Source organism: Barbatula barbatula (genome assembly GCF_947034865.1).
Source record: "Barbatula barbatula genome assembly, chromosome: 18".
NCBI classification, from domain to species: Eukaryota; Metazoa; Chordata; class Actinopteri; order Cypriniformes; family Nemacheilidae; genus Barbatula; species Barbatula barbatula.
The window spans coordinates 181,005-193,071 of NC_136781.1; the positions used below are offsets into that span (position 1 = coordinate 181,005).

Below are 12,067 nucleotides of genomic sequence, written 5' to 3' on the forward strand. Positions count from 1 at the left end.
TCGCTCTCTGTGTTTCTCTCTCTCTCTCTCTCTGTCTGTCTGTCTGGTCTGTCTCTCTCTCTCTCAGTGTCAGCCTGTTGATGTGTGTGATGTGTCTTGTCAGTGCACTGATGAAGATGAAGATGATGAAGAGTCAGGAGTGAGCAGAACTCCACGCAGAGGAAGATCCTCCCGACTGTCTGACGCACCGCAGCGCGACACACGTGAGCATCTCTCTCTGACTCATACCATGCACTGATCACTCCTCACATGTGCGCTGATGCTTAACTGTTCATCCCCTCAGCATCCTCTTCACAGCCAAAAGAGACAGAGTCCGTAGGAGAGGAGGAGCTACAAGAGGTGTGTCCAAATGTCCCCACAATGATAGTAAAAGCACACACTTGACTGAGAGATGTTGATCTGAAAAAGGGTTTTTGGGGTTGAGTTAGGTGAAGGTGATAGAATATACAATTTATTCAGGATCAACGTCTATGGAAAACGTGTGTGTGTATGTGTGTTATTGATGCTGGTTTGTGTACAGGAGGGTCGCAGGAGTAGACGCTCCGCAGCACAGATCAAAGACGTGTCCGCAGGTGACCAATCACATCGCACCTGCATGACACGCAAGCGTTATGCTAACTCTTATCACCAAACCCTTATTCATCTTTGGGGTTTATAGCTTTAACTCACACCTGACAAATCTTTGCACTGTTGAACATTTATTACAATAAACTCGTTCAATCTGTGTTAAAATCAACACATTTCTCTCCAGTGAAACCTGTGATGAAACGCAAGAGATCAGACGAGATCTCCGCTTCTTCTACAGTGAGTCTGTCTGTCTCTGACTGTGTGTGTGTGTGTGTGTATCTTTATTGTGTTTGTGTGTGTGTGTGTGTATCTTTATTGTGTTTGTGTGTGTGTGTGTGTGTGTATCTTTATTGTGTTTGTGTGTTTAATAGTTTTTTGTTTACTGTGTCTCCAGAACTTTGCAGCCTATGAGATTGAGGAAGAGCCAAAAAAATCTGCCAAACAGAGACGAGATGGAGGTGAGAACAAACACACAGAGTTAATGTGTGTGTGTGTAGCTTTGAGGTAACACAGTAATATTTGGTACTAGGCTTACCCCTAATGAGTATTTGTGTTTCTACAGGAAGTGCATCACAGGAAGTGAGTGATGAAGAGGAAGAGAGGAAAGATGAGGAAGACGTATCTGTGAGTACATTGCTGTATGTGGCTGACACTGAAATCATGTGACTGAATGAGTCTCATGTGTGTGTGTGTTCAGGAAGCTCAGAGGAAGCCCCCCCGACGTAGAAAAACCAGCAAAACCTCCTGCCCTACAGACGACTCCGGTATGACGACAGAGAGACTCTTAAATCATTTGATAATAATAACCTGTGTCTCAATATCCTTCTTACCAGTAGTAAAAATAAAGTTATAAATAATAATTGTGTTTTATTTCAAAGCTGACATTTAGACATTTTGTTGTCTAGATGTTTGTCTGGTGGTTAATTTACACCGTGTTATCATTCACAGATCCTGGAGCAGCTGAGAAAGGAGATGCAGGTGAGAAAGAGGACGATGAAGAGGAGACGACATCAAGAGCAACGACTCGTGCGGCATCTCGTCTGGAGGCAGAGAGGTAACGTTTCTTTTCTGACCTGAGCTCCAAACACGAACACGTGTTCATCAGTAAATATCAACAGCTTCACGTTCACTTCTTTTCAGAAATAAACCGACTAAACCGTCCACTCGAGCTCTGAGTAAACTCGGTGGTAAAGAAGAGATGTCTCCGAACACACGGTCTGTCGCTCTATCTCTCTCTTTCTCTTGTTTTCTTTCATGAGTTGCGCTGTAATTAAACAGAGAATGATTGTCTCTCGCAGGTCGGTGAGGGGACGTAAGCGGGAGACGAGTCCACCAGTTTCTCGCACTCGCGGGGGACAAAAATCTGAAGATCCGCCTTCAAAAAGAGTCAAGCGATGACTCAATCATATCAAATCCACACTAACTAGTGTTTTTAAGGTCAGGAAGCCGCTGAAGCTCTGATGTTCTGAGAGGGTGTGTACATACAAGACCTTTTAATGGTCATATTAGCTCATTAAAGACACAAAGTGTTGCGTTGTGACAGTGTTGTTTGTGAGATCAGAACAGGCAGATAGTTTTATACCGTAGTGCTGCGTTAAGTCTGTCAGGTGTGTGTACGTATGTGTGTGTGTGTGTGATGCTCATTCTGTGAATGTCATGAGAATTAATGTTTATTTTATATTTTAACCTTTTACTATAAATTCCAATATTGATCCTGAAGCTGATTCTTGTTTTCTTTTCTTCATTAAAACCATTACAAAGTGCACTTTGGGAATTTCTTACGCGCATTCTGAACCCAGAGAGAGACACAGAGAGAGAGAGAGACAGACAGACAGACAGACACAGAGAGAGTGATTCAGAGAGAGCGTGTGAGAGAGAGACAGAGAGTGAGAGAGAGACACACAGAGTGAGAGAGAGAGAGAGAGAGAGAGAGAGAGAGAGACTCACAGAGAGAGAGAGACTCACAGAGTGAGAGAGACTCACAGAGAGAGTGACTCACAGAGAGAGTGAGAGAGAGAGAGAGAGACACACAGAGTGAGAGAGAAAGAGACTCACAGAGAGAGACAGAGAGAGAGAAAGAGGCAGAGAGAGAGAGAGAGAGAGAGAGAGAGAGAGAGAGAGACAGAGACAGAGAGAGAGAGACACAGAGAGAGAGACACACAGAGAGAGAGCGAGAGAGACACACAGAGAGAGTGAGCGAGAGAGACACACAGAGAGAGTGAGCGAGAGAGACACACAGAGAGAGTGAGCGAGAGAGAGAGAGAGAGAGAGAGAGAGAGAGAGAGACACACAGAGAGAGTGAGAGAGACACACAGAGAGAGTGAGAGAGACACACAGAGAGAGAGTGAGAGAGACAGAGACAGAGAGAGAGAGAGAGAGACAGAGACAGAGAGAGAGAGACACAGAGAGAGAGACACACAGAGAGAGAGCGAGAGAGACACACAGAGAGAGTGAGCGAGAGAGACACACAGAGAGAGTGAGCGAGAGAGACACACAGAGAGAGTGAGCGAGAGAGAGAGAGAGAGAGAGAGAGAGAGAGACACACAGAGAGAGTGAGAGAGACACACAGAGAGAGTGAGAGAGACACACAGAGAGAGAGTGAGAGAGAGAGAGAGAGAGACAGAGAGAGAGAGAGAGAGACAGAGAGACAGAGAGAGAGAGACACAGAGAGAGAGACACACAGAGAGAGAGCGAGAGAGACACACAGAGAGAGTGAGCGAGAGAGACACACAGAGAGAGTGAGCGAGAGAGACACACAGAGAGAGTGAGCGAGAGAGAGAGAGAGAGAGAGAGACACACAGAGAGAGTGAGAGAGACACACAGAGAGAGTGAGAGAGACACACAGAGAGAGAGTGAGAGAGACACACAGAGAGAGAGTGAGAGAGACACACAGAGAGAGTGAGTGAGAGAGACACACAGAGAGAGAGAGAGACCGTGAGGGAGAGAGACAGACGCAGAGAGAGAGAGAGAGAGACAGAGAGACCGTGAGGGAGAGAGACAGACGCAGAGAGAGAGAGAGAGAGAGAGAGAGAGAGAGACACAGAGAGAGTGAGCGAGAGAGACACACAGAGAGAGGGAGAGAGACAGACGCAGACAGAGAGAGAGAGAGACAGACAGACAGACACTTTTGAAATTACAGTTTGAAAGACAAACAGACTTTTTATGATCAACATGCCAGATCACCTGTTTTAGACCTGAAGTAAAGGAGGAGAAGGGTCTGGTCTTTTTAGTCATTTTGCCTACAGTTCTGTGGTTTAATGTTCTTTTGTCAGATGCAAGACGAGCTATTTTTGTATGCACTTTAATATGATATGTTCAGCATACAATATAATAATAAATGACACAACACCTGAAATACTAAAAGTACAACATCTGAATATTATTGATATTCACTTTGATCCCTGTTTACTTTATATGTTGGTTTTATAACAAATACTTTCGTAATGAAGAGATGGAATATAGACATTTAATGGCACATATCCTTTGTTATGAATAAATGAACAGTACAAAAAATCAACAGAGTAAAACAGAAGTATAATTGGCAAATGATGAATACTGTTCAAATATACAGTTTATGTTTTATTCTCATCATAATATATGTTTTGAGTCATGTGTATAATGAAATATACTGGACTGTGGAAACTAATGAAAAATGCATGACACGTATTAACTTTTACAAAGTCAGTTTTAAAACTAAAGTACCAAAGTATCACAAACAATAAATGTTACAGAATTATAATCGACAAATACACACAGGAACTTCATCGCAAAGCCTGTTAACAACACGGTATCTTAATATTCGTCGAACTGTCTGCAGAAAGAAACTGTAACAGTGATTTTATTTTGTAATCATGTGTGTCGGTTACAATACTAAAAAACGACAAAGAACAACAATTTCCAACTTCATTCAAATGTGAATGAAATGTAACGTACATATTCAATAAATAGTATATATATAATATATGAATATATATTCCGGCCTGAAAGAGAAAGGGCTGCAGTTGGAGACTAAAGTAAAACAGCACTGCGCGTGCGCGGGACCTCGCGGCCAAAGAAGATGTCCTACATCCATCTGCAGTCTTGTTCCTCCGGGCATTCGGAAGGTTCGGGTTTCGGGGAACCCCTGATCTAAGATATATCCACATATATATATATATATATATATATATATATATATATATATATAGTAGGCCTAATGATAAAATACATTGATAGAGAAATTCGGAAAAAACTGTTAGTATATCTACACACTGGAAAACAAAAATATAAAACAATGTCTGTAGAATCATGTAATTATATAATCTACTTTATGAACCATGTTGTGGAAATTGTCAATGAAAGAGGTCACGAAATATCATCTGTAAACTTTCCTTGTTGTATAAAACACAATTACATTTATTTAGTTTGTGACGCAATGATTCACGTGTTCGGAAGGCGTCATGAGGCGTCATGCCCACTCAACCAACCTCCAAATGACGAGTTAGACATCTACTTATCAGTTACACGATTCTATAGAAGACACGGTATCAGTTCTGAGCTGCACCATCGTCCTCTTTTGGAGATTTTCGCCGTTTTGATCACGTACAGGAGCTCAACATTTATCAATCCGGAGACAGAAGCAACCGCGCTGGATAATGATGTCATCAGCATCTGCTCCAGATGCTCTAAATGGTTCCGGCGATACGTTGGTTTTGTCTGCGCAGTCGAACACACTTCTGGGCAGTTGGCATACAGGCAGCATCGTTTAGAGTCAATCACTTTTATGTTACAGGTCAATTTCAGGGTGCAACGACTGACAATACTCTAACAGAAAATATATTTTCCTCCAAATAAACCATCAATAATGTATTAAATAATTGAATATAGATTTGGAAATAAATAGAGTAGTACATTAGTTAAAATAATATTTTAAATAATACATAGACAATTTACACTTTTCAAATATTAAGATGCAATATGTAATATTAAGATATAATATATTGCATTATATATTTTTGTTTCATAATGGAAGGAATTTCCTAATGGGTAATACATCTGTATTATAGGTATAACAAAGGATCACCATTTTGCTTCATTTTTCTTTTCCTTTTGTGCTCTATGTTCATTTGTATGCAAACAGTGACTCTTTAACTACTACGGCACAAAATTGTATACAAGATAAACAAAACACACCAGACTGATGCATTTACCTTAAAAATGTAATTTATTTTGACTGGGAAGAGAATCATGTATCAATCAGATCAGATTTGTGCAATGTTTTGAATACACTTAAGAGATATTCTCTATAATATTGCTTTAAGTGTATGTATTTGTATATGACATGTTTCTGTGTGTTGTGCACACTGTGCCACCGTAAAGAAAATGGGTGCGTGTTTCGCCCCTGGTGCTTATTATTCATTAAATCTGAGTCAATGTTAAAGATATTCATATAATATGCTTTACATTATGTAGGGTTATTGTATGTAGAAAAACAGTGACTGGCTGGGTTTTCACCGGTCACTTTAATTCTATTGAGTCTGGAAACAGTTGTGTGTGTTTTGTCATTTGTTCTGGTAAAAGGTTAAATGTGATATTTTTAGATGTTCCATTCAGCTGTTCACTTCACACAAGTCATTTCTTAAACAACACTCGTGTGTCTTGTCCACAAGGTGGCGATATATTCTTGCTCTATGAAGTCTCCGTATGATTCCCACACTGTCTCTAGTCAAGATCAAGTATTTTGTTATAATAACAGACCGTTTTTGATTCAGAGAGATGATTGTTCCACTGCTCTGGCCTGTTTTTCGGTCTCTGGCTTTAAGCTGGTTATATTTTGTTTTTTTCCAGGAATAAAACATTGTTTAGAATTAAGTTACATTCATTACAAACAAAGTAGCATGTGATAATGTTTTTCAGTTGGTCAGTTGAATTAGCAAATGATCTGATTTCTATTGTGTAGTTTAGTCTGATGTCTGTACTGTATATGAATCTGACCAATGCACTTTAGATTCTGATCTCTGTGGGTGGGTCTGATCTCTGTAATGTAGTTAATTCTGATCTCTGTGAGGGAGTCTCTATACTGTAGGTGAGTCTGATCTCTGTACTGTAGAGTCTGGTCTCTGTATGTGAGTCTGATCTCGGTACTGTAGAGTCTGATCTCTGAACTGTAGAGTCTGAACTCTGTACTGTATGTGACTCTAATCTCTGTACTGTAGAGTCTGATCTCTGTATGTGAGTCTGATCTCTGTATGTGAGTCTGATCTCTGAACTGTAGAGTCTGATCTCTGTGGGTGGGTCTGGTCTCTGTACTGTAGTTAATTCTGATCTCTGTGAGGGAGTCTCTATACTGTAGGTGAGTCTGGTCTCTATGTGAGTCTGATCTCGGTACTGTAGAGTCTGATCTCAGTACTGTAGAGTCTGAGCTCTGTGGGTGAGTCTGATCTCTGTACTGTAAGTGAGTCTGATCTCTGTACTGTATGTGAGTCTGATCTCTGTAAGTGAGTCTGATCTCTGTGGGTGCCATGGAAACAAACATTGACCCTCTTGTGTTGTGAGACAATTGGGAAGGAAACTCTGTCAGGATCAATGAGGGTCACAGTCTGTAACATCTGGACTTCACAGAGCTTTAAATCCCTGCGCAGGACTTTTATCTGCCATGATCAGTGTGTTTCAGCTTGAGAGAGAGAGAGAGAGAGAGAGAGAGAGAGAGAGAGAGAGAGACACACAGAGAGAGAGAGAGAGAGAGAGAGAGAGAGAGAGAGAGAGAGAGGATGTTGTCATCTGCTATTCACTCTTTCACATCTTACAGGACATGCTGAGAAACTGCAATTTATTCATCAGAAACATTTTTTCCAGGAATTCCTGTGTGAGCCCTCATTTCTCTACAGACACTTTCATACTTTCCTGCTGTGTGTGCGCGCGCATGTTACTCTCGTGTATATACAGTACAGGCTACATAGATGATTATTTTATTAAAGCATGTTGTCTAATGCACGTGTGTCGCAGATCTCGCGCATTTGTATTAAAAGAGACGCTGCTGGAACCAACTGCTTATGTGAAGTTTATTGCGTCTGACGCGTTCACGCTTTAATCATTCCTCCGCGTGCACACGCAGTTTATACCTCGTGCACGCCCACGATCGATCTTCTGCATCTCGTTTTAAACATGAACATCTGTCACGGGCACAGCTTTGTCTATATATTCATGTCTGATTTTTATATATCATTTATCGAACACATTTCCTAAAGCGCGTGAGTGAGGCGCGTGGCCGCTAGATGGAGGGAGAGCCGCGCGCGCGTGAATGACGTTATTTCAGTAAGTTTAGCAGAAATAAGAGAACATCGCTAATCCTCGTGTTTACTCCCTACAAACCTTCACGAGTGTCGTAAGCATGAAATACATTTCTACACAAGAGTAAACATGTCTTCTCATTTTCAATCAACAATGGTCTTGTTGTTTTGCAGCCTATTGATTGTATTTATATGATTACGATTATGGTTAAACTGTAGTAAACTCACGGCTATTTTTCAGAAGGGCATCAGTTTCTGAATTTCTCGATTTAGCTGGTTTAGATAAATAGACTAGTTAACTAACTAGTATCAACTCATGTAAATATTTGTAAATGCAACTGTTTTGTTCTGTTATTTGCTGAAATAAGACTCAATATAAAATCAGTAGGCCTGTGTTTTCTGTTAGGACGGTAAGACAAGAAATGTGTTTTACTGGTAACATCTGACTTAAACCATATTTTTTAAAACAACATGTGAAGAAAATGAAATGTGCGATTAGAGAGAATAAACTCGCGCATTTCTAAAGATGTAAAGGCCCGATTTACAGCTCCACGTAAGGTGGCCTTAGCAATCCGATTTATTCTTTTTTATGAATCTACATTTTTTTCCTTTCCATGTGATTATTTTCTTTCAGCGCTAAATTAGCCGAATAACCAAATTAAAATCATTTATAATTGACCTTAATAATAAATGAACAGTAAATGTTTTTCCTTGTTCCTGGCAGCGTTTATATCATCGAATATAAGAATCACGATTAGAAGCTTGTACGCAGTTTAGCAATTTTATTTAAGTAAATCTAGCAAAACAGAAATAAAAAAAACATCATAAAATAATACCAGAATATTTTAGCAATGCGAATTATCAATTTATTATTTGCATAGTATGAGTTTACATGTTTATGTATATTTTGCCGTTTTTAGGCTTTGTTTTTTGTTTTTAAAGTTTTAAAAAAGTCTCCTTTAAATTAAAGCACAATGAAAGTAAAAATCCTTCTCAGACGAATCAATAAAGCTGAGTTTAATAATACTGATATGGAAATAGTCCTGCAGCTCCAGAGAGATCTTTAATCAATTACTATAATATGATTCAACTAAATGTAAAATAAAATTCATTATCAGTCTGTGCAGCTTTAACCAAACATGACGTGACAGATGCTTTTGTGCGCGCGCTGTGCACTTTTATGCGCTCGTCTTTAGTTTACAGTGTCGATTGAAACGGTACCTGATCTCTTCTGGCTTCTCTCGGGTGTAGAAGGGTTAAGAGGTGAGACGTTCGGGTGTTCAGACACGCTGTAAATATGTGCAAGTTATCGACGTCCAATCACAAGGCGGCTAGGCTTCCCGATTGGCCAATGGGAAGGCGAGGTGAGGTCAGCGTGGGCCGCAGGTGAAGTGGATAGTAGCTCTGTGTATTCACTCATACGCGCACTCTGGCGACGTGGATGCGCATCCGCAAAAACCGGCTGTACGGCACGCGGGGCGCGATGCGACCAAACTGTCGCCGCGGGGCTCAGTCTGCATGTGATCCGGATCTGGACCGTTCGACTCCGTTCGGCTTTGATGAGAAGTGACTTCGCTGCTTATAATGGCTGTGCGCGGTAACTCTCTGATGCCGTTCTCCATTCAAGCCATTCTGAACCGAACCGAAGAGTCTCGCCATCTGAAGGATCTGGACGTGTGCTTCTCCAAAACGGCGTGCTGGAAAATCTTCGATGAGATGGACGGAGCTGAGCGAAGTGACGCGCGAGACCAGAAAAATTATGATTCAGACTCCGGACTGAGTGACGATAACGACACCAAACGACACCAACGCGACCCGAAGAGCGAGAAAGACGCAGATTTAGCGGACGAAACGGACCACGAGTCCACGGCGGCGGATCACGCCAAAGGCCTGAGCGACTGCGTGTCCGGTGAGTAACGCACAACTTACGAGTAACGCACGACAAGACTTTCCGTTATGTTTGAGCTCAGGGGTCTCATACACGAACAACGAAAACGTTATCAAGCCCAAGAAAGAGGAAAAACAGTTGATCCGATTAAAGATGTGAACTCTAATAACCTGTTTGCGTTACAGATTCCAACACGACGGAGGAGAAAAGCGGCGATCAGCCTAAGCAGCGGAAGAAACGCTCCCGCGCTGCCTTCTCGCACGCGCAGGTGTTCGAGCTCGAGCGGCGCTTCAATCATCAGCGGTATTTATCCGGACCGGAGCGCGCGGACCTCGCGGCCTCCCTCAAACTCACCGAGACGCAGGTCAAGATCTGGTTCCAGAACCGACGCTACAAAACCAAACGGCGTCAGATGGCGGCGGATCTGATGGCCTCGGCCCCGGCGGCGAAGAAAGTGGCCGTGAAAGTTCTGGTGCGTGACGACCGGAGGCAGTACACTCCCGGAGAACTGCTGCGACCCCCGCTGCTCGCGCTGCAGCCCTCGTATTATTACCCGTACACGTACTGCCTGCCCGCGTGGAGCCTGAACTCCTGTACTGGAAACCAGTGACTGTTGAGCACGCGCTCATATTTATTCTATGAACATTTGATGACTCTTTCGGAAAACACAGAGCACACAGGAGATTTGTTTACAGAAAACCCTCGATCATCCAGGGACTGATGTCAGTTTAACAAACACTTTTAGGAATTTATTTCAGGTTGTATGGAAGGTTTGTTATTTCGCCTTTTTTAAATAAAAAAATCTTTCTTCTTGTTGGAAAACAGCACTTGATGTCGTTAAGACGAGTTTTAAGGTAACGCAAGACGGGCACTTTTCCCCCATTATGCAAGATTCAGCGCAGCTTAAAACCAGAGGAAAATAATGATATGAAGGTTTGTAAACTCCTTTATAAGCGAGCCGTGAAATTCAAACCATTTAACTATACTTGTTTTCGTATTTGTGTAACATGTTTTTTGTTGTTGTTGAAAATATTAAAAAGGTATAAACCATAATGTTTTCTTACGTTTTATTGATTTATAAAGCATGTCGTTTTTAACCTTCGGCGATGTAAAAGCGTAAAAATTAATGAGCCGTGACATGAACCCTCAGCAAGTAAAGATGAATTTATATTATTGTATACAACTATAAAACTAAATTCTAGTATACTTTATCATAAAAGAATAAAAAATATATATATTATTTGCGGTTTGTTAAGGCCTAAAAATGCGTTGTTTGAAACCAAACGTCCTGCACTGCTAAATTCAAGCTTAACATCGTGAGAAGTTTATTAAGAAGCATCTTTATTTTAAATTGCTCGTCACTGAAGAGTTTGTAATTTCTCTTGCTTTTTGAAAACACGGTGACAGGAAATGTGAGAAACACTCATGAAATGATTTATTTACACATCAATAAATAGACTTACAGCCATAAAGGGAAATGTTAAATATAACAAACAACTAACTATATCAAACGTTAGTAATATTTAAGTATTAATAAAACTGAGACTGAGATTTGTGATGTTTCGTCTCGGGATTGATTTATGCGCGGGACTCCTTTCGTCTCATAACTCAAATGTTTTGCTTTCATACAAACATAACGGTTATATGCTTAATTATCATAAGACCTGGTCTAATGTTGGCTTTTTATGCGGGTATTGTGAAAGTGTCTTTGAGTGTTGTTGATCTCATAACAGCTCCGTGGCAGACGTTTAATCTTTTTACTATTTTTACTTAAGAATCGGCCAGAAACAAATTAAATATGCAGAATTATTAAAGAAAATATAATTAGCCTGCATAAACATCTCCTAAAAATAAAAACATACCTCATGCAGAGTGAGAAAGACTGAAGACCATCATCATTTGAGGCCTGTGGCAAGCAGGTAAAGAAACCGTGTTTGTTTCTGTGCGTGTATCAGGACTGAAATGCTCCTGTAACTAATGTGAATAAGATAAAGGGACAACCTCACCTGTGGGTCACAGAACATCCGCGTTCAGTCTCAGGAATGATGGATGGTGGACTGCGCGTTCACGTGTGCGCGTCTCTGTAGGGATGAAATGCGCGAACACCTGACAGTCTGCTAGAAGTTCACAGCGCAACATTACAGTAGCCAATTATATAATTGCCTGTGAACTAAACAAAAAATATAGAGTAAATAATAACTGATTTCTCTAATTTGTTTAATGTTTGCTACCACAGCCATTTATACACATAGAGAGACCAGATTTATCAAAGCTACTAAATTGAAAAACGGAAATACCATCCGGACACGCATCAAATGCCAACATATACATTCAGTTTTCTCAA

At 40.9% G+C, this 12,067-nt stretch overlaps 2 protein-coding genes across 3 annotated transcripts in view; both read left to right on the forward strand.

Annotated features, from left to right (window-relative positions):
* The window catches only part of bod1l1 (biorientation of chromosomes in cell division 1-like 1), a 10,859-nt gene extending 8,573 nt beyond the window's left edge, over window positions 1–2,286 (forward strand). For both annotated transcript variants that reach the window (XM_079479341.1, XM_079479342.1), the window contains exons 15-24: window positions 104–203; window positions 284–339; window positions 521–572; window positions 752–804; window positions 962–1,025; window positions 1,130–1,191; window positions 1,265–1,331; window positions 1,516–1,621; window positions 1,708–1,782; window positions 1,866–2,286. In XM_079479341.1, the coding sequence (XP_079335467.1) occupies window positions 104–203; window positions 284–339; window positions 521–572; window positions 752–804; window positions 962–1,025; window positions 1,130–1,191; window positions 1,265–1,331; window positions 1,516–1,621; window positions 1,708–1,782; window positions 1,866–1,965 (735 nt within the window). In that variant the 3' untranslated portion in view covers window positions 1,966–2,286. The remainder of the gene's footprint in view (window positions 1–103; window positions 204–283; window positions 340–520; window positions 573–751; window positions 805–961; window positions 1,026–1,129; window positions 1,192–1,264; window positions 1,332–1,515; window positions 1,622–1,707; window positions 1,783–1,865) is intronic.
* A 6,927-nt stretch (window positions 2,287–9,213) lies between these two features.
* On the forward strand, window positions 9,214–10,774 carry nkx3-2 (NK3 homeobox 2). The gene is made up of 2 exons (XM_079480123.1): window positions 9,214–9,744; window positions 9,909–10,774. The coding sequence occupies exons 1-2, from the start codon at window positions 9,420–9,422 to the stop codon at window positions 10,331–10,333; spliced, it is 750 nt and encodes a 249-aa protein (XP_079336249.1). The 5' UTR covers window positions 9,214–9,419; the 3' UTR covers window positions 10,334–10,774.
* Window positions 10,775–12,067: the final 1,293 nt, after the last annotated feature.

Bases quoted from the DNA above. Each gene is read 5' to 3' on its own strand.
- nkx3-2 (XM_079480123.1), top strand. From the start codon at position 9,420: ATGGCTGTGCGCGGTAACTCTCTGATGCCGTTCTCCATTCAAGCCATT. The intron at 9,745-9,908 runs GTGAGTAACGCA...TTTGCGTTACAG, and splicing joins CCTGAGCGACTGCGTGTCCG to ATTCCAACACGACGGAGGAG.